Consider the following 27435-nt stretch of genomic DNA (forward strand, 5'->3'; position numbering starts at 1 on the left):
TGCATGCTGGGAGCTGTAGTCCAGAGGCGAGCCCCGCCCAGGTCCTGGATGGAAGTAGCTCCGGGCTCCGCCCATCCTCCTCGTTTTCGCCCAATACTCGCAGCCCTCAGAGAGCCAACTAACGTCAGCCTCGACGTTTTCCCGCGCGAGGTGTTTATTAATACCCTGGGGCGGGAAGGGGTGAACTTCGGGGTAAAGTATAGTTGTGCCGCAAGGCTTCTACTTGACACTTTTCACCGGAAGAGCGCGGTCAGGGTTGGGATTCCGCACTGCAAGCAAGATGCTCAAGTCCAAGACTTTCTTAAAAAAGACGCGGGCGGGGGGCGTGATGAAGATCGTGCGCGAGCATTACCTGCGGGACGACATCGGCTGCGGCGCGCCCGGGTGCGCGGCGTGCGACGGTGCGCACGAGGGGCCGGTCCTCGAGCCGCAGCCCCTGGATCCTGCGAGCAGCCTGTGTCCCCGGCCGCACTACTTGCTTCCCGACACCAACGTGCTGTTGCACCAGGTGCGTCGGTGGAGGGGCTGGCCGTGGTCGTCTCGGCACTACAGGAGAAGGGGGTGTGACAGAATAGGGAAACTGAGGCCCACGGAGGAGAGTCTTGGACGTACTTAGGGAGAGGCAAACCCCATCTCGGGACCCTTGCCTCCTGTCTCCGAGGCCAAGTTTCTTTTCTTTGTTTTTTGTTTTTTTGTGGTTTTTTTTGAGTTCTTGGAGTCATAAGAATTTTAGATTAGTTTTCTAACTCCTGGTGTCTCTTCTGCCTTAGATTTTAAGTGTCTGGAGGCCGGGGACCTGGGCTTCTGTGGCCTCCAGCCTGCGACTCCCAGGCAGCTTGTAAGTGCCTACGAATGAAAACTGTGTGGGCCAACGTATTTCATTATTAGTGAACTTAATTCTACGAAGTTTTGTAATTAGTCTGTTTATATGTACTCTTCTCTAATAGACCCGAAGGTTTTCTGTAGCAGAATAGCTCCTTAGTTTAATGTATACGTGATTTTTTTTTTTTTAATCGACAGGGTTTTATGTTTGGCAGAAACAATTTATCAGGGAACATAGGAAAATTTAAGTTTTCTTTCCTTATTATTATTATTATTTTTTAAGATCGATGTTCTTGAGGACCCTGCCATCAGGAATGTGATTGTACTACAAACAGTTCTGCAAGAAGTGAGAAATCGGAGTGCTCCGGTATATAAACGAATCAGAGATGTGACTAATAACCAGGAGAAGCATTTCTACACGTTCACTAATGAGCACCATAGGTAGGGGGAAAATTATGTTAATTACCGGAAAACCATAGAATTAGCCAAATTTTGGGGAAGGGTTCCTGGCAGTAATTGTGACATTGTCATAAGGTGCGAGGTAAGTTTCATACCTATGGGAGGATTATTTGGTTGTAACACAGTTGTACAGACATAATCCTCAGTGTACCTAAGGTACCTAGGCATTGATTAGATCAAACCTAGAACCAAGGTCTCCAGACTCTTAGGCTACTGTGGGTACTTTTGTTTCTAAAATGTTTTCATTTTGAATTCATTTCAGCATGAGTTGAGCAATAAAATTTTGGAAAATGAGATATCCCCAGGTTCCTGGAATACCATATTATTTGATGACCAACAGAAATTGATAAAATGTAAGAGTTTATGAAAGAGAGGTTTAAAAATATAAAGCAGATTTATTATTAATGGGCTTTTAAAAGTTAAACAATACTTTTTAACTGATCATATTGAAGAAGATAGGGTTAAGAAATAGAATTCTTTGTTGTGTTTCAGATTGACACCCTTTGAACATAATGTGTGGTTTTAGAAAATATATTGCTATTTCATGTGTTACATAAATTATCTCTGTTGAGTTCTAGTATATCTTTATTAAATTAGGGCTTCTCAACTTTGGTACTATTGACATTTTGGACTGAATAATAATTTGTTGTGGGCAGGCTGTCTTATACATCATAGAATGTTTAGCAGCATTTTGTTCTTCTATTCTCTACATGCCCTTAGCAACCCCATCTTCCCCCATCCACAGAGTTGTAACAACCCAAAATGTCTCCAGACATTGTCAAATGTTCCTGGGCAGTAAATCACCCCCAGTGGATTAGACAGTAGAATTCTGGTAATGAAATCTCATTGGAATATGCATATTTAAAAATATTTAATTTTTTAAGTATTCTCATTTCTATAGCCCAAATTTAAATATTATTCTTGTAAAAATCATTGGTAAAGCACTTGTCATTTTATTCCTAGCTTCTTGAAATTCAGAAACAGAAACTTGTTTTTCGGTGCAGAAAGACCAAGTTTTTGTGGAGCATTATCATCAGATTTTTAATGAGAGGTTAGCAGTTTTTCTGCTTAAGTGCAGTGAATAGAGCTTAGCAATACTGGCGTTGAAGGACACTTGGGCAAATCTCATCCAAGATTGTATTGCTCAAGTCATGCTAAAACCAATTCAAAATTTAATGATAGTGTCTGACTGATAAGCTTAAAGCATTAGCAAAGGCATTTAATGGTGAGGAATGAAGCTGTTCTAAAAACTATTAGTATAAATAAGCGTAAGATTCTAAAGTTGAATCTCTTAAGCGCTAAAAGGTTTTGTACCGAATTTTGTTAATTTTACTTAAATTTGGCTTTGAAAGATCAATTTAAGGAAGTAAGTATGCTGACATATTCGGGACTTTAGAGTGGATAGACTGTGAAGGAATATTCCTGTGAAGGGATATTTGTATGTGGTCTTTCAGTCTCTAGATAAGTTCTGCCATTTATTGAGTGTTTACCACTGCTGATTTACATGTATTTTGTATTTAATGACTATAGAATCATATCATTAATCATCCTATTTGTAGCTTTTGGGAATTGTCATTAATCTGCAGTTCAAATAAAATCTTATTATCAAACCTGTGAAGTTTTATTATAGTGTAGTGGTTATTAAGCATTTATGTCCAAAGACTTTTTATATATTCTTATTTCTATTGATTTTTATTTGTTACTTTTTTTATATTTAGAGAAACTTATGTAGAACAAGAACAGGGAGAAAATGCTAATGACAGGAATGATAGAGCCATTCGAGTAGCAGCAAAATGGTACAATGAACATTTGAAGAAAATGTCAGCAGAAAATCATCTACAAGTCATCTTCATAACAAATGACAAAAAAAACAAAGAAAAAGCCATAGAAGAAGGAATACCAGCTTTCACTTGTAAGTCTAAATGTAAAAGCTGTTAATTTTTATATGCATTTGCACATATGAACTGCCATCAGGCCCTTGGTCAGATGTTCACTTAAACATTTAATACTTTCATATTCCTATATAACGCCATCTGATGTTTTCATTTTTAAATTTCTCAGCATTTCTTAGCCAAGTAAGTTGTGGTGCCCAGTGGCTGTTAATTTCCCCATCACCCTTTGAAATTGGCTTAGCAATAAAAACTCATAGAAGAACACCTGGGTGGCTAGACAGTTAAGCATCTGCCTTCGGCTCAGGTCATGATCTCACAATCCTGGGATCGAGCCCCCGCATCAGGCTCCTTGCTCAGCAGGGAGCCTGCTTCTCCCTCTGCCTGCTCCTCCCCCTGCTTGTGTTCTCTCTCTCTCTCTGTCAAACAAATAAAATCTTAAAAAAAAACCCCAAAAAACTCATAGATATGCTTGACCCAATACTTCTGCTTTGACGTGACCATATCAACAGATAACGGGTTTTAAAAAAAAAAGAAAACACTTTATCAAGAACAAAACTTATTTTTCAGGTGAAGAATATGTAAAGAGCCTGACTGCTAACCCGGAACTCGTAGATCGTCTTGCTTGTTTGTCTGAAGAAGGGGTATGTGTGAGTTAGTTTTATTTTGTTTTTGAAAAGTGAAAATATTAAAATGGCCACTTTGGGATCTTAAGTTTATAGTTAATCAAATTTAAAAATTGGAATATTGGTAGGTAAGCTGGAATTGAATAGGAGTTGGGTTATAAACAAGAGTGGCTGTAATAGGCTTATCAAAATGCCATTCCTAAAAGACTTGACTTTCTAAAATAGCACTGTTCACTGATAGACCCTCAGCAACCTGAGTTGGGCCTGTCACATGGTGGCACCATTTGTTTGATGAATAAATAAAGGAATCTGTGGCTGGTTTGTGAATAAGGTGTAAGTATTTGACAAAAAAAGACGTGGTGGGCATTGCAGACAGCATAAAGCTGTAGCATTAATCCTGAAGGAAGAAGGGAGGGAGTCATAAGAAGTAGAACCGGAAGGGTAGGGGCCAGCTAATGAAGATCTAGAATTTATTCTGTCGGTCAGTAATTTTTAAACTATCTTATTCTAAAGGGCTGCTGTGAAGAGAAGGTAGCAGGTAGGATTCTGGGCTCCCTACTTTATAATGGCAAGCTAAAGGAAATTAAAGGTGGATGAGAGTAGGTCTGGGAGGAATGGGGGAGAATGATCGGAAATGTTCATTTGAAAGACCACTCTAATTCCAGTTTGTGAGCTGATGCATTGTGTCAAGGACAAAGTTAGAGGCAGAAGGAGGAGTAAAGGGATCCATGCAGTAGTGGAGATGGGGGGGCATGCTAAGTGAGTCATAAAACCTCATGGGTACTCACTTCCTTACATGTGAAGTGTATTTAACAGTAATGACTTCAAAGCATTGTTATGAAGATCAAATGAAATAATAACAATAGTATTAATAAAATTCTTATCTCAATGCCTGGCATGTAGCTATGATAAATGTAAATGGCAGCTACTTTTATTATAGAAACAGGTTTTATGTAATAGAACATTAGATATCTAGTCTTTACAACATTTTCTTCATCCCTGCTTATCTTCAATCAACTACTTTACAAAATTGAAGTGAGAAAATAAGAGCTGGGCTTGATTTTGAAATAGATTTAGGGACTGCTCTAATAGGTAGCCACTAGTTGCCTCTGGCTTTTTAGATTTAATTCGGATTAAAAATTCAGTTTCTCAGTTGTATTATTCACCTTTCAAGTGCTCAAGAGTGGCTTGTGCCCAGTGGCTACCATATTGGAGACCACAAAGTCAATATTCCCATCATCACAAAGTTGTTTTGGATAGCACTGGTTTAGAAGAGGAAAGAAGAAATCTAACGTGGGTAGCACATAATATTTGATTGAGGACTGTGGTAGGGTAAGTGTAGGACATGGCGAAATTACAGCCAGTGCTGTTGTGGTACAACATGTATGTTCTTCAGATTCACCGTGTCCTGCAAAATCATGTAGTAAAAGCAGCAGAGCTAATGGGAAAATGTGGTTGGGGCACACTCAGAAGTTTTGTGAAGTGGTGGAAATAGGGTTATCCAAATTTGGGCGAAAAGTTGTTCGAGAAGGTGAAGATGGTGTGGCTCATAAAACACCCAGTAGTCTGGGGTAACAGATGTTTGAGAGGTGACTGTTTTGTGGTTTCCTCTGCAGCTTTGTTCAGCTAGCTGCAGTTTTCTGCGTTCACCCAGTATTTTTTAATATAGCAGCTGCAATGGAACCAATTCATGTTTTCAAAACAAGCATTATGGGAGGACTGACTGTACTTAGCACCTAACCCAGATTTGGGATGTCAAGGCAGAGACGTGAAGGATGTTAACTAAGCAAATTCGCTTCAAGACAGGGACATTTTAGCTGAGTTATGTGAGGGAGCTAACCATCATAGTAACTAGGGGAAGAGCATTTTATGCAGAGGAATCAGCAAGTAAAGGCTCTGAGATTAGAATAAGTTGGCAAGATCATGGAATAGCTGGAAGAGTGCCTGGGATGGAGTAAGCAAGGGAGAAAATGTTACACAGGAAGTCAGAAATATAGGCAGGGACCAGATCGTGTAGGATATAATGAGTCATGGTGAAAAAATTGGATTTTAGTCCATGAGTGCTGGGCAGATGTTGAGTGGGAGAATAAGATCCATTGGCTGCTCTAAGAGAATAGATTAGAAGCAGGGTCCTCCAGTTAGGAGGATATTTTAGAGCTCCATGGGAGACAAGACAGAAAGTTGGACCATGGTAGGAGCAGTTAAGGTAGTGGGAAGTAGTCAGATACTGGTATTACTTTGTACATTGATGTTTTAGGGCTTTGTGTTAGATTGGATAGGGCTGTGAGGAATACGGGTGACCTTAGGTGTTTTGCCTGAGCAACCATATGAGTAGTATTGCTTCATTTACATAGGATGAAGGCAGGGAGCAGGATTGAGTGGAAAATCAAAAGTATGATTTTAGACATCTAAGTTTGAGGTAACTGTTAGAGCTCTCGGTGGCTTTATGGTATGAGCAGTTGGATATGCAAATCTGTAGCTCATGAGGGAGTTTAGGACTAGAGATATGGATATATTAGAGATATAAATTTGGATCTCATCAACATATAGGCAGGGATTGACAGACGTTTTTTTAAAAAAAACAGGTTTATTGAGGTATAATTCACATACCATACAACCCACCTATTTAAAATGTACAATTTTTTGTATAGTTACAGGATAATGCAGTCATCACCACAATCTAATTTTAGAACATTTTCTTCCCTTTCAAAATAAATCCATATCCATTACCATTCAATCCCAGTCTGTCCCTGAAATGCCCTTGCTTTAGCCCCAAGCAACTACTGGTCTATCTTTGTAAACTTGCCTATTCTGCACATTTCATATAAGTGTGATAATGTAATATGTGGTCTTTTTTGACTGTTTTTGTTTCTCTTTGATACATACTTAGGTATGTGCAAGAGCACTTGCTCCATCATATGGTAATATTAAATTTAACTTTTTGAGGAACTGCCATACTGTTTCCCAAAGTGTGTGCAGCAGTTTACATTCCCCCCAGCAATGTATGAGGGTCCCAGTTCCTCACTGATGTATGTGAGTCCCAGCTCCTCACCAATGTATGAGAGTTCCAGTTTCTCACCAATACATGTTGTCTGTCTTTTTCATTGTAACCATTTTAATGAGTGTCAGGTGACATCTCAATGTCATTTTGATTTGATTTGCATTTCCCTAATGGCTAATGGTATTGAGCATTTTTTCATGAGCTTATTGGCCATGTGTACGTTATATGTAATATATAGATGTGTATTTTAACTTATGCATGTGTGTGCATATGTCTCTTCAAATCCTTTGACTGGTTTTTAATTGGGTTGTCTTGTTATTACTGAGTTGTAAGAGTTCTTTTTGTATTCTGGATACAAGTTCCTTATCAGATAAGTGATTTGCAAATATTTCTCCTAGGCAAACTTTTTTTTGTAAGTTTGGATTTTAGTCCATGAGTGCTGGGCAGATGTTGAGTGGGAGAATAAGATCCATTGGCTGCTTTAAGAGAATAGATTAGAAGCAGGGTCCTCCAGTTAGGAGGATATTTTAGAGCTCCATGGGAGACAAGACAGAAAGTTGGACCATGGTAGGAGCAGTTAAGGTAGTGGGAAGTAGTCAGATACTGGTATTACTTTGTACATTGATGTTTTAGGGCTTTGTGTTAGATTGGATGGGGCTGTAAACTTTTTTTTTTTCCTCTTTAGCTTTGCAGGCTCTATGGTCTCTATCATAAGTATTCATCTCTGCTATTGTAGCATGAAAGCAACCACCAACAATAGATAAGTGAATGAGAATGGAATGTAAAACTTAACTTACCAAATACAGGCAACAGGTTGGACTTGGTGCATGGACCTTAGTTTGCCTAACCCTGATCTAGGGAAATGAATATAGATAGAAAAGAGAAGAGGTCCAAGGGCTCAGCCCGTGGGTACTCCAGGAGAAGTCAGAAACATCAGGGGAACCAGCAAATGCGATCCAAAGGAAAAACAGGTGTGAAGTTCTTGGAAGCCAAGTAAGAAAATATTTCAAAGAGGAAGGGGTGATTATCCAGGTCAAATGTTGCTAAGTCAAAAGTAATGAGGGGAACTGATGATTGGATTTAGCATTATGACATTTGCAGGGGGTGGGTACTATCCAGAGTAGTTTTGATGGTAGGGAGGCAGAAGTCTGAATAGAAAAGATGAAAAAAATGAGAAGGGAAAATTTACAGCATGGTAACACTTCAAACGCTGTGGTGGGAAAGGAGAGAAATGAGGTGATTGTTGGAAAGCAAGAGGGATCAAGAGGTTTTGTTGTTGTTTTAAGTGGGAGGAAATGACACAAGAGTAAACACAGGTAAAGAAAAGGGCCTATAACCAAGTCTTGGACACTCCAACATTTAGAGATCAGGAAAAGGAGAATGGGCAGAGGAACCGAAGGAGGAGCTACCAGTGAAGTAGGACAGAAACCCAAGGAATGATGATTTGGATGCGAAAGTGTCTCAGGGAAGGAAGGGTCATTTAAAAAAATCTTGATAAGACCGAGAATGGAGCACTGAAGTTGCTCAGATTAATATGTTATTAGTGACTTCAATAACAATAGCTTTGGTGACTGACAATGAAACTTGCTTATCGTGCATTCCAGAAAGAGTGCGGGTGAACACGTAGACACACAGCAATTATAGATAGTATTTTTGTGGCATGTTGGTGTGAAGCAGAACAGAGGATCAGGCCAGGAGACCCAAAATTAATTAACTAACTATATTTATTTTAATAGGTCATGTTATTGCAAATTTATATGATGGTGTGAATGTAGTAGCAAGGGGGGATGGGACATTTGACTCTAGAGAGAGAAGATCATCACAGGACAAAGTTCTTGAATGGAGGAGAGGAGATGGTAGGTAGGTAGCTGAAAGAACAGAAACATTCTATTCATTGTTGCAGGAAAGAAGGCTGAGGTTTTGATATAGATGCAGTTAGGTGGGCAGATTCAGTGGCAGGAAGATGAAGTAGGTCTCTAGTGACTGCTTTTGATTCTTAGTATGGAGATTGCAGTCACTCATCTGAGAGTGAGGCAGGGAGAGGAAAATGGGAGAGTTAAGGAAAAAAAGGACTAAAGTAATCTCCCTGGAAGGTAGAAGATTGTGGGAAATGAAAAAGGCAATTAATTAAAGGAGCCAAGCAGTAAGGATTTTGGATGTTGAGGCCTCTAAAAATCCTGACAGGTGTGGTAGACCTAAAGCAGTCCCTATCCTACTTTTATCTTATATTCTTAACTATGTAATACATCCAAAATAAAAATAGCTTTTCTTGTACTTTCTGTAGCCACACTCTACTCATGGAGTTGAAGCTTCAATATACCCTTTACTTACCTACCCACCTGTTCACCTGACCTCCTTAACTACACACCTTCATTCTGGGAGGCCTGGGGTGGGAAGAGGGGGTGTGCAGAGTTTATTAGTGACATATCTGTGGCTAAATGCCGAAATGTAATGAAATTCAAATATTTATTTAAGTTGCCCTAAGAATAGAAAGCGTTTTTTCCTACTGTGCCTTATTCTCAAACTCACAGAGTTGTATGTATCATACGTGGATGGTTTTTTAAAAACTTTTTATTTAAATTCAATTTAATTAACATATACTGTATTGATAGTTTCAGAGGTAGAATTTAGTGATTCATCAGTGGCATACAGCACCCAGTGCTCATTACTTCAAGTGTCCTACTTAATGCCCATCACCCAATTACCTCATCCCATCCCCTTACCCACCTCCCCTTCAGCAACCCCCAGTTCATTTCCTGTACTGAAGAGTCTCTTACGGTTTGTCTTTCTCTCTGTTTTTATCTTGCTTTATTTTTCCTTCCCTTCCCATATGTTCATCTGTTTGGTTTCTTAAATTCCACATGAGTGCAATCATATGGTAATTTGTCTTTTGGGTTTTATTTATTTATTTATTTATTTGAGAGAGCATGTGTGTGCAGGGGTGGGGAGAGACAGATGGAGAGGGAGTGGGAGAATCTCAAGCAGACTCCCGCTGAGTGCAGAGCCCAGTGTGGGGCTCGATCCCGGGACCCTGAGATCATGACCTGAGCCGAAATCAAGAGTTGAACAGTTAACCCAGGTGCTCCGTGGATTTCTTTTTTTTTTAAATACCTGATAGTGATAATAATAGTTGTCTATTGAGTGTAAGGAAGATTTATATACTAACTACATCTTGTGGTTTGCTCATTTCACAGAATGAAATAGAAAGTGGAAGAATAATATTTTCAGAGCATCTTCCTTTAAGTAAGCTACAACAAGGCATAAAATCTGGGACATACCTTCAAGGAACATTTAGAGCAAGCAGGGAAAATTACTTAGAAGCTACAGTATGGGTTCATGGAGACACTGAAGAAGAGAAAGAGGCAAGTGTTGTGTACATAAATTCCAAATACAGTAAAACACTTTCTGTTCATGATTTTCTTTCATAAGTGTTTAAAATTTTGTAGGAGAATTTAAACTTACTCTATCCTTCCAGTTTATCAGCTTAAAGGCAGTTATGTGAGAGGTCATAGATAATAGAATGAATCACTTTCTTAGAGAGCTGCTTATGGAAGAAAAGAACTTTTTATTTACCCCACTTTTAAGAGAATAAAAATCTAATCAAACAATTGAGAAAATCGTAGGATGCTTCTATTTTCTGTATTATGGCTAGTTATGGAAAATGCTATTTACATAACATATAAATGCTCCACTGGGCTTCACACGCTTTAAAGCAAATAGGAATCATTTTTGGGTGCTCACTATTTGCCAGATACTCTTCTACCTGCTTTGAATGCTGCATTTCATTTAATCTTCACCTGTGCCTATGAAAGCGGGTATTCTTTTTTCATTCTACCCAATTAGGACCCTGAGATTTAGAGAGAAGTTTTCCCAAGGTCTTTTTGGTGCTAATGTAAGAGTTATGGTGGAGCCATGAATACAACCTGTATTTTCTGACGTATTTTCTCTACTTGATATTGAGAAATTAAGAGGATGGGGTAAAAGGACACTATAGAAGAAGAAAAAATACAAAGGAGAAATAGAGATACATAGAAACACTCAGAATATATCTTTCCTTCTGTTAGGTAATCTTCCCCTTATTATATTGCCATTAAAAATATCTGAGCATGTGCCATTTGCTGTTTTACACAGATAATCTTACAGGGACTTAAAAATTTAAACCGAGCTATTCATGAAGATATTGTGGCTGTAGAACTTCTTCCCAAGAATCAGTGGGTGGCACCATCTTCTGTGGTTTTACACGATGAAGGTCAAAATGAAGATGATGTGGAAAAAGAAGAGGAGAGAGAACGCATTGTATGAAACCAAACAGGTTTATCTTTTGTCTGTGTAGCTTTGTAGAATTCATTAGTGTTTTAGCTTTAGAGCAAATTAAACAAATTTCCCTGCTTTCAGACTTACTGAATGAGATTATAGTTTTCTGGGTTTAATGCATTTCATACACATAGTTGATTATTTTCCCTCAAATATTTAAATAGTCTTCTTTTAAATTATTATCACTTTACTCAATAAACAGGTTTAAATATAGAAAGACTGTAACGAGTATGAAACTTGAATTCTGACGTTCGGGGACATGATCTGTCTGAATTAGGTTTGTCTGAATTAGTGAGGTTTAGGTAAATACAAATTGGAAATTTTATGCATTATTTTTATGTACTGTTAAAATTCCATCAGCATAACAGATGTACTTTGGGGCCCTTACGTAAGGGTCAATTCTCTGTTACCATATTTATTATGAAGAGAATGCTTTCAGTTGTTTCTTGTGATCTAAAGTCTACCTGCCATGACCCATTTATTTCTATATTTTAGGATTATAAGAACAATACAAATAGTTGGAATTCAAACATTAGTAGTTCTCCTTTTTATAAGAATTCTGTTCATTGTGCTCTGGAGTCTTACTGTAGTATTATCCTTGTAGAGTCTAAGCCATAGGAGAGTGTTGAAATACCATAAAGTCCTTCAGCTATTTCTAATAAATAATCTTTATATTTGGGTTTTTATTTTGGATAAGGAAGAACTTCTAAAGATACAAGTATTTTTAATGAATTAATAAATGCCACATGGCTATTTAAAGCAAACTACTACTAAAATCCTAGTCTACTAATTCCCAGATGTATGTGTGTGTGTGTGTGTGTGTGTGTGTGTAAATTCTCATATTAAAACTGAACAGTTGAGTTCTGACATATTTATTCAGTTATATTTATATTTTTTCTTTGTTTTTTGATTATCTGTTTTTGTAGTGTATTATTATTATGGAACTATTTCCATGGCTTGGTTTGGCATATTCTGATGTAGAATTTTGAAAGCATCAAGATTCTGTAACTATGTCATAATTTACTGCGTGGAAGTATTAGTATCCATATTCATATTCTGATTTTAAAGAGAAATTGTCTCATTATACTTAGAGGAAAAATAACTGAAGGTTTTTCTTTTTCTTTTTAAATCTCAGCTTAAGACTGCTGTAAATGAAAAAATGTTAAAGCCCACAGGTAGAGTTGTAGGAATAATAAAAAGAAATTGGAGACCATATTGTGGCATGCTTTCCAAGTCTGATATTAAAGAGGTGAGTAGAGTGTGTTGCTGTGTAAATAAAAAATGATACCCATTAAATAGAACTTAGAGCCCTCCCCATGCCCCCAACCTCAGATTTGTGTGTCTGTGTGTAAAATCTTCTCTCCTAATTTTCCTTAGTCAAGAAGACATCTCTTTACCCCTGCTGATAGGAGAATCCCTAGAATTCGAATAGAAACCAGACAGGCTTCTGCATTAGAAGGACGGAGGATTATTGTTGCTATTGATGGTTGGCCCAGAAATTCCAGATATCCAAACGTAAGCTTGAATGATTTATATTTTTTTAGAATATCAAATTAAGAATTGGGTATAAAATTGCTTCTTTTAGTGAAAATAAAATCTGCTTTTGTAATAAAATTCATACTGAAGTACAGGAATATTTCACAAACTTACCAGATAAGTAGTACATCTTATTTGAAAATTAATCTTACGAAATTCCAGTGCAAATCATTTGATTATTTTTACTCCAGTTTCCTAACAAATAACTTTTGATAGTGGTTACAAAAATAGTGTTTGAAACCCAAGTAGATTCTACTAATTCTGAAGCCACTATATTTGAAGTAGCATTTTAAACTTAAAAGGTCATAGGAAATAGACAGCACTTCGCTATGTAAGAACTGAACTCTCAGGAAGTCTCCATCATAAATCACTTGAGCTTTATGGACTCATTTTTAAGAAGCGTTGGAAACATTTAGAAATACCAAAGTGATATATAAATGTCTAAGTATTTAATGTCATAATAACATATACCAAACAAAAAGCTGTAAAATTCACCTTTCTAATAATACCTTTTGGTTTTAGGGACACTTTGTAAAAAACTTAGGTGACATTGGAGATAAAGAGACTGAAACAGAAGTTTTGTTGCTGGAGCATGACGTTCCCCATCAGCCTTTTTCACAGGCTGTTCTTAGCTTTCTTCCAAAGATGCCCTGGAGTATTACTGAAAAGGTAAATTGAAAAGAATGTAGTCACATTATAAATTACTATATCTGAGCTAATTTGGTTTCTGTATGTGTTTTTAAACATGTAGAAACTGGGGCGCCTGGGTGGCTCAGTCAGTTAAGCAGCATCCGACTCTTGATCTCAGCTCAGGTCTTGATCTCAAGGTTGAGTTTAAGCCCCACATTGGGCTCCAGGTTGGGCTCGATGCTGGGCATGGAGCCTACAAATAGTTAATTAAATAAGCAGAAACCATAGTCCTCTCCTCCCCCGCATTTAAGTTAGGTACAGAACTCTTAGGTATTACAAAAAGTATTTATTTTACTGAAAGATACATTTTTCTGGGGAATCAACACCAGCTTATGTCAAATTATTCAAAGGTGAAGAAACCACAAGTTACAAATCATAATATAGAGAGAAATTATTGATTTCCTAAGAGCTGTGTTTCATTTGTACTACCAAAAGAGTTTTTTATTTTTTAACAATGTGGCATTTTCTAGGATATGAAAAACCGAGAAGACCTGAGACACCTGTGTGTTTGTAGTGTGGACCCTCCAGGATGTACTGATATAGATGATGCTCTACATTGCAGAGAACTGGAAAATGGAAATTTGGAGGTATTCTTGTTGTAGTGACGTTCATATCCAAATATATAGTTCTGTTTTTGAGTTTATTTTCTTTTGACCCATTATAGAATTTATGAATTATTCATGCCTAGTCACTTGCAACTACAGAGACTAATGGAGCATGTGTCAGAAATTGAAATGGGAAATGTGGCCATCCTTTTTCAGTTTAGCTCCATTTCTTCTCATTAGAACTCCATTAGTACCTTTACCCAGTTAAACATGTTGACATCCTCTTATTTTTATCTTTTTCAGGTTGGTGTTCACATTGCAGATGTTAGCCATTTTATTAGGCCAGGAAATGCTTTGGATCAAGAGTCAGCCAGAAGGGGAACAACTGTGTATCTTTGTGAAAAGGTACGTGGGTCAAATTTAAAATGGAATTTTAACACATGCTTGTGACTTTTTCCTCATCCATTTTATTTATTTATTTATTTATTTATTTATTTATTTATTTATTTATTTATTTATTTATTTTAAAGATTTTATTTATTTATTTGACAGAGCGAGAGAGCACAAGCAGGGTAACAGTAGAGGGAGAGGGAGAAGCAGGCTCCCTGCCAAGCAGGGAGCCCGATGCGGGGCTCAATCCCGGGATCCTGGGATCATGACCTGAGCCGAAGGCAGACGCTTAACCACCTGAGCCACCCAGGCGCCCCATCCATTTTATTTTTAATAATTAAAATAAAAATATTTTAATAATAATAAAATCATCTGAGGTGTTTCCTAAGAAAGGTGTTTCCAGCCTCAGTACTGAGGTGAAATATGAGGAATAACTATTATGTGAGTTTTGCATTGTTAGATTGTAAAAACCACGGGCCCTTGTGCATTCTTGAATAGTCTGGAATAGTACATGAATTAGCTATAAAAGACCGACATAGAAGAAGATTGTCATAAATCAGTGAAAAGAATGCAGTGTGTTTGGGGCGCCTGGGTGGCTCAGTTGGTTAAGCGACTGCCTTCGGCTCAGGTCATGATCCTGGAGTCCCGGGATCGAGTCCCGCATCGGGCTCTCTGCTCGGCGGGGAGTCTGCTTCTCCCTCTCCTGCTCCCCCCGCTTGTGCTCTTTCTCTCTCTCACTTTCTCTCTCAAATAAATAAATAAAATCTTAAAAAAAAAAAAAGAATGCAGTGTGTTTGGTTATTGAGTGGCCCAAATAACAAGTAGACTTGGTTGATGTAAATTGTTGTGTAGCATTTAACTTCCTAGCTCTGGGTAACTCGGGTATTTACTGCTTCAAAAGTTTAGTCACGAGTCTGTTTTGTCATCGTTTACCATTTCTTCTTTTTAAAGTATCTTCCATTAACCTACAGAGAAAAGTTGTGAGACTAGAAGGGACTGTTAAACTTAGTCTACATTGCCAGTGTTCTTCCATGTAGCTTTTTCCTGTAAAAGTTTTGTGGCTCTCTTTTTCAGTATGTTTAAAACACCATGTAGTTTGCATCAGGCATTAGAGAGAGATCCAGTCGTAGAACTGTTAAGGCTTATGTCTGTCACCCAGTACAAACTGATTATATAGGGCAGAGGTTGCAGACTTGGAGGACAGCTTGGTGGCTGTGGAGAGGACGCACGCTTAGGTTCACCGACATGAAGTCCGGTTTCCTCTCGTTGTGTCCTGCTTGTAACAGTTGTGTGGAAATACTTTTCTAGAAATAGACTGACTTCTTATTTTCTCAGTTCTGTTCACAAAGACCTGTTTCCCCCTTGTTAAATTAATACTATTGAGAATGAAAGGTCAAATAAATGTATGGGTATGGTTAAGTAATCTGCCCCTCTATTTTTTTCTATTCCAGAGGATTGACATGGTTCCAGAGTTGCTTAGCTCTAATTTATGTTCCTTAAGATGTAATGTTGACAGGTATTTATGCATGTTTTTTCATAAGAGCATAGTATCTACTATTTTAACGGATTCCCACTAACAAACACTGTCTACTTTCCCCCATAGGTTGGCATTTTCATGTATTTGGGAAATGAATCACAATGCTGAAATCTTAAAAGTGAGGTTTACCAAAAGTGCCATTAATTCAAAGGTTGGTTTCATGGTTAATATTAAATGTTTAAAATCTTTGGTACTTTTAACAGTGTTACTAGATGGTTTTGAAAAAGTCAGGTTTACTAAATTAAATTTTTCCCAAATGTTGTAGCAAGATCTAGTTTTTTCCAGTTATCTGCTTAATTTTTGATGCGGTTGCCTTGTATTCAGAAACTCACAAAGCCTGGATACTTGAGAAGACTAAGTAGATGACTTTTTGCCCTAATTCAGGAACGCTACTATTTGAAATTGTTCCAATGTATAAACTGGTCAGTATTTTCAAAGTTAGCATGTATACCATCTTGTGATACTCACAAATTTTCAGAGAAATGATGTCATAAATTTTCCTTGGATTTCAGCAGAACTAGCCTGAGGTCTCAGGTCAGAGAGAATGGAACTAGGCTAACGTTCTCATCATTCTCTTTTTTGGAAATCTGCCCAGATTCCATTATGTTCTCACTTTGCCCTTGGTCTTTCTCTGATATTTGCCATCATCTAGTTGCTTTCAACAGTTTTGGATGAACTAGTAGTTGGAAAGGAAAGCAGTGTTGGACTGACAGATAGTGATGTCTGAATGATTTAAGCCTTCCTCGATTTGTATTTTTAAAAAGGATGAGTTTATTTTTCTCCCAGACTTGGTCAGTGTAACAAAGGTATATGAAAAAAAGTTCAGTGCACATAAAACAGAAAACATTTTTAGAAGGGGACCTCTTAGTCCCTAGTAGATAACTTGGCTCTCCTAAGAATCTGACCTGGCCTCCTGCATCATCTAACCCTCTTACGCTATTCCTGATTTTTACTTGGGAAGCTACTTTTTTTTTTCTTTTAAGATTTATTTATTTATTTCAGATAGAGAGTGCAAGGGGGAGGGCAGAAGGAGAGAGAGTCTCAAGCAGACTCAGTGCTGAGCACAGAGTTGGACAAGGGGCTTGAGCTCACAACCCGGAGATCACGACCTGAGCCGAAACCTGACGCTTAACCAGCTGTACCACCTAGGCGCCCCTACTTTTTTTTTTTGATAAGCTAAAAAATGGTAGTTTTCCATAAGGTGTGAAATGGGAACAGAAGCACTATTTGTATATTTGGATTATAACTGGAAATTACTTGGGATTTTTTTTTACTGTGATTGGTCTCATTTTTAGATACTTAATTTAGGATATTTCATAGTTTTTTCTGTAAAACATGATGTCTAGGCTATTACAGTATTCTTAATTATTTGTCGTTGAGTAAGGAAGTAGTGATCATCTGGAGAGGATTTCACCTTACAGTCACTGTCACAGAATAATATGACTTTCCTTTTTATTTTAGTGTACCTAAGTATTTATTTGTTAACTATGAAAGTAAAGTTTAAGCAATTTATTTACCAACAAATGCTATCATTTTGTTTTGTTTTAAAAGATTCATTTACTTTTAGAGGGAGAGTGTGAAGGGGGGGGAGAAGCAGAGGGAGACGGAGAGAGAGAATCCCAAGCAGACTCCCTGCTGAGTGCAGAGCCACATCCCATGACCCTGAGATCATAATCTGAGCCCAAACCAAGAGGTAGATGTACAACAGACTGAGCCACCCAGGCACCCCCATTTTGTTTTGTTTTAACGTAAGTTTGCTTATGTTGTGTAATGCATGAGATACAAATTAATGAACCAAAAACCATAGGTCTGCAGTATAAATATTATAGCTAGGACTCTCTCTCTTCTTATTGATTTTAGGTTTTCCAAAATCATAGATTTTATGTACTGCAAATATGAAATTACACTAAACCAGTTTTTTTTTACATTTTTTAGAATTTTTTTAAATTTTTAATTTTTTTTAAAGAGCGCAAGAGTGGGGGGCAGGGAGGGACAAAGAGAGAGGGAAAGAGAGAATCTTAGGCAGGCTCCACACCTAGCATGGAGTCCCATGTAGGGCTTGAGCTTACAACCCTAAGATAATGACCTGAGCCGAAATCAAGAGTGGGCCACTTAACCGACTGAGCCACCCAGGTGCCCTATAAACCAGTTTTTATAAGAATTATATTAACATACCATTTTCCTTTTAGGCTTCCCTTACATATGCTGAAGCTCAGATGAGAATTGATTCTGCAGCCATGAATGATGATATTACCACTAGTCTCCGTGGACTAAATAAACTAGCTAAAATTTTGAAAAAAAGAAGAATCGAAAAAGGGTATATTTCAAAAATATTTATTAAGAAGTGTCTTTATTGTGGTAATAAGATAACCTGTGAACTCTTCAAAGTGTTTTATCCTGGACAATGACAGATTATTTAACGAGTTGAATAGAAAGTCAGGCAGAGACATTCTTTTTCTTCTAGCTCTGTCTTTGTAATTTATTATGCTAAGGAGTTAAAGATCTTAGAGAAAATTTCCAAGGGAGGCAAGAGCTCCTTAAGACTTTTCTATGGATTGTTTCTAATTTTAGTTAGAATGTTGAACATTGGTTTTTAGACATTTAATAAATGTAGACGAACTTCTTTTTTTTTAAAGATTTTATTTATTTATTTGACACAGAGGGAGTGAGAGAGAGAGAGAGCATTAGCAGGGGGAGTGGCAGGCAGGCAGAGGGAGAGGCAGGCTCTGTGCTGAGCAAGGAGCCCGATGTGGGACTCGATCCCAGGACCCCGGGATCATGACCTGAGCCGAAGGCAGACGCTTAACGACTGAGCCACCCAGGCGCCCGAGACGAACTTCTTCTTCCACTTGAGAGTTTGAAGTGATTTGAGACACCTTCATTTTTTAAATGATTCAAACTTACACAGAAGCAGTCTGCCCAAAGATCTGATAGCTAGTAGCAGATGTGTGTCTTTTAGCTATTATATCATGGGATTTGCCTAGCTACAATAGTATAAGATAAGGAATATCCAAGTCCCCAAACTTGTTGAAGTAAAGTAGTTAAAAGAAATTTGATTTTTAAAAGACATCATCAACCATCAGAGTAAAGCAAGTACATGAACCTTTCAGATGTTGGTTTTGGGTTCCCATGCCCATCCAGGGTAGGGTCACAGGTGGTTACTAAAAGTGCTTTTGTTGGGGAGTACAAACTCTAAATCTGTGCTCTTTCAGAAGATGTGCCTTCTGAAAGAGCACATTAAAATGAAAGAAAATAAAGAATTTAGTTCCTGAGTCACACTAGCCACATTTCAAATGCTCAGTAGCCACTTACGGCTAGTGACTACCATATCGGACAGTGTAGAGATAGAGAACATTTCCATCGCTGCAGAAAGTTCCACTGGACCGCGTTCTTCCAGGTGGTTATGCTGAGCCATTTTTATCTCTACTCACAGGTCAGTTTTCTGGGAATATTCAGTGTGACCCTAAATATAAAACTTGCAGCTCTGTAAGGATAATTTGGATGCATTAAACCCAAAGAAACTAAAAAGGACACAAAACAACACATTTTTCAGCAAGTGTTTGTTCATAAGGTTTACAGTATGCAAGACATCAGAAGAAAGTTTGTGGAAGATATTTTTAGAAAGTTTGCTTTAAAAGCAAAATGAATAAAATGCAAATTGAAAACATATTTATTTTGGTAGTTTTAAATGGTAAGAGAAATTTGCATTAGTAACTAGCCTCTCCTGATTAGTAAGGGAAAGATAATTTTTAACTTCAAAAACTGTCTCTACTTTTAATTTTGTAACTAGATAGTCGTGTACTGGTAAGGACAGGTCATTGAGTCTTCTCAGCTGTAGGTGAAAATTGAAAAAACAATCAGTAAAAAAAAATTGGTATTTTCTTCTTAAAGGATATGTTCTGTTTTATGTTTATGTCTATCCTAAAGGATAAATATTATGGATTAAAATGTTATCCATAACATTTTAAGTGTTTTATGAAGAAAAAAATCAAAATGTGATTACTATACCTTGCTTTTTAGGTCAAATGTATTGATAAACAGACTAAATCTAGTGTAGAATCTTGCAAAGACTGCATGGCAAGAAAGGAATATTTGTCAAGATTCTCTGTCTAGTATTCCTTTGGTAGTTCTTCTAATAGAGCTGAAGAATTGAGGGAAAAGGTGAAGAATTAGCTTGCACCATCTCATCTTTTTTTTCTCCACTTTCCCCCCTTCTCCATAATTGTTTAGGGTTACCCAACTTCATTAAAATTCTTTAAGTTGGTTTGAAGCTAACCTGATGGAAATAGCATGGAGCTGTGAAGAAACCTGACTCACCTTGTTGGAATTTACTTTTCACAGGAGAACTTGGGAACTCATTAAGTGAACCATTCCTGTAAAGCATTTAGTGTAATATGTTATCTGACACGTAGCATTCCGTATCAGTAGCCTCAGTATGTGTACATATCAGGGTGGTAGTTTATCAGTCTCTTCGCTGGCTCAGCGAATGTGGACGTACTTTTGAACTGTGGATCTTCTGATGGTACTTATCTATGTGTGGCAGCTTCCCTTTTGCCTCTCTCTCCATCATCCCTCACCCCAATACATTGTTTTCTGTAATAAATAAAATTCTGCCAAGTTACCTTCTTTATTTATAAAAGTGATTACAAACCCATGTAGTTCAGTAAAAAATCAGTGTGGCTACAGAACATACTCAAAATCTCAGAGGCACAAGGACTCATATTTTGTTGTGTTACTGTTGTGTCCCCTCTCTCTCTCTCTTTTTTAAAATTTTTATTTATTTATTTTTTTAAGATTTTTTTATTTATTTGACAGAGAGAGACACAGCGAGAGAGGGAACACAAGCAGGGGGAGTGGGAGAAGGAGAAGCAGGCTTCCCGCCGAGCAGGGAGCCCGATGCGGGGCTCTATCCCAGGACCCTGGAATCATGACCTGAGCCGAAGGCAGACGCTTAACGACTGAGCCACCCAGGCGCCCCTCTCTTTTTTTTTTTTTTAAAGATTTTATTTATTTGAGAGAGAGAGAGAGCACAAGCGGAGGGGAGAGGCAGAGGGAGAAGGAGAAGCATGCTCCCCGCTAAACAGGGAGCCTGACGCAAGGCTTGATCCCAGGACCTTGGGATCATGACCTGAGCTGAAGGCAGACACTTAACTGACTGAGCCACCCAGGCACCCCTGTTGTCCTCTCTTTTTAAATGCATTTTAGATGTGTAAGATGCAAAGCTGTCAATGAAAATAGAACATAAAACTTAGCAGATGGTCTTAAAGCCTTTAGAAGAAAAACTATTACTCACTTGCTATCATCATTTTCTCTTTTAAAAGCATCACTTCCAGAATGATACCTGTTATTGGCTCACTTCACTAAATTTACATCTTTAATTTTTATTCAGGGCTTTGACTCTTTCTTCTCCAGAAGTTCGATTCCACATGGACAGTGAAACTCATGATCCTATAGATCTGCAGACCAAAGAACTTAGGTATGTAAATTTTTGCTGGGCCATAGATAGGATTTTTATTTTAAATGTAATATCTAGTATATATATTAATAAACAAAACATATTTGTACCCCAAATACCTATTTCTAATAGGGTTATGGTGTCTGTAGATCTTTTTGAGTTAGGATATACAGAGAGCAGTAAATGTGATTTTGTTTTTTAGTTTTTCTTACATAAAACTGAGATAAGTATTATAATAGAAGAATTTCCAATTTGAATTGGTCTTGATGTGTGGTGTATTAGAACTTGACTAGTAATAGTTGTGGTAAGTAAGAGATTGCCCTGGTTAATTTCTTAAGTATTTAATGTAGAAGAGCGTATTGTACAAATATGTACAAGACCTTGTGCTTTAAAGCCAGACTGCCTCGGTTTGAATCATGTTTCCAATAACTCCAGACAAGTAATTTGACTTTTTTTATACCTCAGTTTGTTTGTTGGTAAAATAGGACTGATAACAGTACCTACGTCACTGGGTGTTGTGAAGAGTGCTCAGATGTTATTGTTGTTACCATTGTATTGATTTGGTTGAGATTTAGGAAGCAGGGCTGTTTTTGGTTAAATCAGTTAGGCCTCTTTTCCATGCCTTTTATAAGGTAATTCTAAAATGAATGTGCATTTACACTTTTCTTAGTAGGTGACCAAGGGTTAAAAATGAGAATATACTCAAATTTCTTAGTTAGGACCAGTGTGTGCTTTATAGTAGAGCTATTAAAGCTAAAATTAAAAAATACTTTTGGGAGAACTTTTATATAAATAAAACTAATGCTAATGTGAACAGTGAGCCTAATACGAAGAGGTTTTTTGAGGAAAATGTCGAATCTAACTTTGTCAAAGTAGAACATTGCCCCTTCTTACCAAGAAGAAGACAACACATTTCTAAGAGATTGTCTTTAGTCTTAAAGGTATGATTGGAGGTCTTACTAATATTTAAAAAGTTAATATACTTTAGGAATCTAGTCAAGAAGTTTATAAGATGAATGAAACTTGAATTAAAGATTAATATAATGCCCATTCAGTGACTTGGGAAAAAGAAAGTACAGTTTACAACAGAATACAGATCATTTACTAACCTAAGTTTTAAATAGACATACATAGACTATAGAGAATAAAGAGCAATATCAAATTGGTTAAGAGTTTTGAAGTCAGTTATGTGGGCTTGGGTCTTGTTACTACTAACTCCAACTTTGAGCAAGAGAATAATGTTACACATTCTTAGTTTTCTCATCTGCAAAACAGGACTAGCATATATCTCTCTCTATATGGATACAGATAGATCAGTATTTTACAGCATAGTGCAATGCCAGGCCAATAATAAATACCCAGGATAGCTATTGCAAATATAATTTCTTCATTTTGGTGATTTATTGGTGAAAATTTTAATTTTTTAAGCCCAAATTTGTATGACCTAAATAGCTTTTCACTCTTATTAGTAAACTTTATTTTTATGGATTTATAGTTAAGTAAAAATCTCTTTAGATTTAATAAAAGGTGAAAATTCTTTTGGTTTAGATTTTATGTATTATTAGAGTTAGTAAAGGTTCTATTATTTAAATGCAATTTAAAAGTCTCTCGCATGAGATTTACTCATGCAGTAGATGCATAGTAAGAGATTGTCAGCGTAGCAGCTGAGAAATGAGTGTTAGATTATGAAAAATATACGTGTGCACACACGCATACAGATGTTTACGTAGGAAATACTTTTATTGTTTCGTTGGTAGAAAAGGTAGCCTGGGAATAAATGTGATCTATAAAAGTCTCAGAATCTTTTTCTTTATTTAATGATTTCTCCATTGGCAGGGAAACAAATTCCATGGTGGAAGAATTTATGTTACTGGCCAATATCTCTGTTGCAAAAAAAATTCATGAAGAATTTTCAGAACACGCCTTGCTTCGAAAACACCCAGCTCCCCCTCCGTCAAATTACGAAATTCTGGTTAAGGCAGCTAAATCCAAGGTAAGGTCGCATAGTTTGCAAAATCATCTGTATTTGAGTTGTGATCTGTCCATTGTACTAAACAATCTATATTTGCGTCTGCATGAAAGTTTCCATTGTTTTCTGATGCAAAAATATGCTAGTGGTACTTTTGATTAAGAAAAAAAAAATCATCTAACTTGGATACAGCCATTAAAATCATTTGCTGAATAAAATCCTTTAATGTCTTTAGAGAGCACCCTGTGCTACAGCCAGAAGTTCCTCACTAAGTTATTTGCAGTATCCTAAACATATGAAGCTCTTCCATATCTCTTTGCCTTTATACGTGTTCTTTATGCCTGTATTATTTCATGCCTCCTCTGAACTGCCTAACTTGAGAGACTTAGAAATAATTGTTTTCCCTCTTATCTTTTACTCAGTTAAGCCCTCTTTATATCATGTCCCTAAGAAAGAAGTCCATTTATTGCATACACTGGGGAAAAGGAAAAACATAGGAAGGCTACCGTATCCTCCCCCTCATTTAGGCATAATTACCCTTACCCTCGTGGTGACTGTGGCTTACATTGGTTTTCTTTGGATCACTTGTTCAGGTCCCATCTCTCCTGTCCAGATGAGGAGCTGGAAGTAGTGTGGGGTCTCAGGGTATTATTCTAACAGAATGATGTTGGTTTCTGATTTTTCAGATCTTTATGGTGGGCCTCCTACCCCTATCCATCAGAACAGAATCAACTTCTCCTCTGCTTTAAGGCTTACGCTGTAAATTGGAGAATTTTCTCCTACTATCTTATTTCTTCCTTAAGACCTGGGTAGAGCAAGGAGGATCTAAGTATCTTTGCCTCATCTCCCAAAATAGAACACAGCAGTTTGATGTATCAGCATATTGAGTTGTAGTGACCAATACAGTTTTATTTTGTCTCTGGCCTTTACTTCTACCTTGAATGGAAGGTAAAGAAATATCTGCAGAGGAAAACCAGACATGCTAGAAAGAAACCAGATCTGCTTCGATTTTTTTTTCCTACCCCAACAAAGAACAGGCAAGCACAAATTGGACTTTGAGAATCGCACTACAGCCACCACCATCCTTTTCCCTTTGAAACTTCTTCAGACTGTTGATACTTCAGTACCTTTAGACGCATTCAGAAAATATTAAGCTTTGATGTTGCACAAAACAATCATGACTTTTTATAAGCTGTTTTTAGTTCTCCTAGGTTAAGGACAAAAGATGTAAATACTTATTACCTGGTCAAAAACACCATATTTGTTCTGTTTGATTTTGTTGTATTTTGAAGACACCATGGTACTGATTTTAAAATGTTTAATAGGGTGCTTTTTCCCCTCTTCTTTACTCTCAGAATTTGGAAATTAAAACTGATACAGCCAAGTCCTTGGCTGACTCTTTGGACCGGGCAGATTCTGCGACTTTTCCATATCTCAACACTCTCTTAAGGATCTTAGCCACTCGCTGTATGATGCAGGCTGTGTACTTCTGCTCTGGAATGGATAATGATTTTCATCACTACGGCTTAGCATCGCCAATATACACACATTTTACTTCACCCATCAGAAGGTATTTTTTCCTTATAAAATTATAGGAGATAGAAAATAGTTAATTTTGAATTGTAAAAAGCTATTTTAATGCTAACATAGCATGATTGTTATTTCTCCTTCATGTATCTAGATATGCAGACGTCATCGTCCATCGGTTGTTGGCTGTGGCTATTGGGGCTGACTGTACTTATCCAGAGTTGACAGACAAACACAAGCTTGCAGATTTATGTAAAAATCTCAACTTGCGGCACAAAATGGCTCAGTATGCCCAACGTGCATCAGTGGCTTTTCATACCCAGGTATTTGCCTTCTGTCAGTAATATTAGGGGAGATGACGTTTTGTTCACCTTCAATTTAATTTCAAAATACTTTTTGTTAATTTCAAAAATATTGTAAGACAGTCCTTGATAAGGCTATATGTTATTTTACAGTTGTTTTTCAAAAGCAAAGGAATAGTAAGTGAAGAAGCCTATATTCTATTTGTAAGAAAGAATGCTATTGTGGTGTTAATTCCAAAGTATGGTTTAGAAGGTACCGTCTTTTTTGAAGAAAAGGACAAACCAAAGCCAAGGCTTATTTATGATGACGAGGTACAGTATTTTTAATGGTTTTATTTGGGGTTTTTTTTGGAGTGGGTACTTTTTCTTTGAGGGTACCTAGAAAGGATAAAATTATTTTTTGTATCCTACAGAACTTAATTGCGCAGACTAATAAGCTTATTCTGTTCATAATTTCTCACTTCAGTGTATCATCCCACATACAGATGTTGTCCTTGATTTGTTTTACACCATGTAGTTTCCTCCTCTAAGAAAAACTTGAATTATGCTTTGCACAATTGGACAGATGCATGAAAGTAAAGGAATAAATGGCTGCTTAGAGCTCAGACAGAGGAATTTTTTAAGCCTGTTTCCAATGTTTCTTTTCTAACACAATCTCTACTTCCCTAACTTTAATAGAACTACAAAACAGCATACTTTGCCCACAGTACCTTTTCCTCTGGTAGACCAACAATTTGCTAATTAATGGGGTGAGAATCTTGAGATTAATGAACATATATATTGGGACCATCTTACTGAAAGGGGGAAGTATACACATAAATAGGTCATGTATTAGTGAAGTTACTAGGTAAATGGTTTTTGTAATATTGCACACCTAGATGCTTATTAAATATGTAAATAATCTTTTAAACTTACTTTTAAATTAATGTGAAACCTCAAGATAAGACAGCAATTTAAAATTGTAAAATGTGTTTTGTTTAGATACCTTCCCTTAAAATAGAGGATACAGTGTTTCATATATTTGATAAAGTTAAAGTGAAAATCATGCTAGACTCATCTAATCTTCAGCATCAGAAAATCCGAATGTCCCTGGTAGAACCACAGGTAAGACCAAACTTCACTGTCCATGTTGCAATGGTATAAAAAAGTATATATTGTGTGAAAGAGAAGGATATAAGTTATTTCTGTTCAAGAATGGAGAAATCTCGTATGTAGTGTGGGAGCCAGATATTTGCATAGCAAATTGTTTTCTCACCAATTTCCCTAGGCTGTGGGATCCCAGACATTTGGGATTTTTTGGAAAACGTCCTCAGTACAGGCAGAGAGCTATCTGAGATCTCCTCCCTGGTCCCTTTTCACTTTTATCAGTTTTGAAATCTGCACTTTTAAAGATTAAGTATGTTTCACCCTAAGATACTAGTTCTTAACCTTCTGCCCCAACACACCGAGGCCCCTGATGCTGACGGTCACAGTGGCTCTGCTAGGTTAAACTGGACGTGTTCTAGTTAAACCACACTTTCCAAATGACATGCTTCCCACCCATCGAGACTATGTCTGTCTTTTACATTTTTGAACCACTCCTTATGTGTGAAGTATGTATACTTTGTGTGGAAGACCTTTACTAACCTCCTTTCCCCTTCTCTCCCTTGACATCTTTTTAAACTTGAAAGTGTCAGTGGGGACGGAGAAGATGAGAATGAGATTTCTTCTTTTTTTTTTTTTTTTTAAAGATTTTATTTATTTATTTGAGAGAGAGAGAGAATGAGAGACAGAGAGCACAAGAGGGAAGAGGGCAGAGGGAGAAGCAGACCCCCTGCCGAGCAGGGAGCCTGATGCAGGACTCCATCCAGGGACTCCAGGATCATGACCTGAGCCGAAGGCAGTCACTTAACCAACTAAGCCACCCAGGCGCCCTGAGATTTATTCTTTATTTTATGCTTTACTCACCTTATCTTTCCGTTTGCATTACTTTAGATACGAGGAATAAGCATTTCGGCTGATACCCCAAACATGGACATTGATGAACCAGAGAGAAAGAAGAAGAAATGTGAGAAATAGCTACAGTCAACAAAGAAACTTGGAAGACTGGTTTCCTTAAAAAAACAAAACCAAAAAAAAAAAAAAAAAACCAACCCAAAACAAAAAACCTTGAGAGAATACTTTTAAACCTAGGATGTGTGTGATACAGTTTGTTACTTTTAAATACATTGTAATGGTTTTAAAAATTTGCATTTTTATTGAACTGTTTGTTGACTGTGTCTGTCCCATCATGGTACTTCATTTCTAGATTGAACTGAACTAATTATGCATAAAAATTCAATTGAGCATCCATCACTTAAATGGTGACAAGATAGCAACCTCAGGGATCTGTAA

General features: G+C 37.2%; 1 protein-coding gene across 1 annotated transcript; it reads left to right on the forward strand.

The window, feature by feature from the left end:
* Window positions 1-161: 161 nt before the first annotated feature.
* Window positions 162-27192, forward strand: DIS3 (DIS3 homolog, exosome endoribonuclease and 3'-5' exoribonuclease). Its single transcript, XM_045869559.3, has 21 exons — window positions 162-508; window positions 1106-1263; window positions 3000-3193; window positions 3741-3814; window positions 9992-10159; window positions 10929-11093; window positions 12247-12360; window positions 12489-12626; window positions 13170-13316; window positions 13808-13924; window positions 14186-14287; window positions 15724-15788; window positions 15876-15960; window positions 17999-18126; window positions 21199-21285; window positions 23101-23257; window positions 24589-24803; window positions 24915-25083; window positions 25216-25374; window positions 26044-26166; window positions 27037-27192. The coding sequence occupies exons 1-21, from the start codon at window positions 281-283 to the stop codon at window positions 27118-27120; spliced, it is 2877 nt and encodes a 958-aa protein (XP_045725515.1). The 5' UTR covers window positions 162-280; the 3' UTR covers window positions 27121-27192.
* Window positions 27193-27435: the final 243 nt, after the last annotated feature.

Source organism: Mirounga angustirostris, unplaced genomic scaffold, assembly GCF_029215605.1.
Source record: "Mirounga angustirostris isolate CCGP_5_RB_7025 unplaced genomic scaffold, mMirAng1.0.hap1 SCAF_3, whole genome shotgun sequence".
In the NCBI taxonomy this organism is placed as follows: Eukaryota; Metazoa; Chordata; class Mammalia; order Carnivora; family Phocidae; genus Mirounga; species Mirounga angustirostris.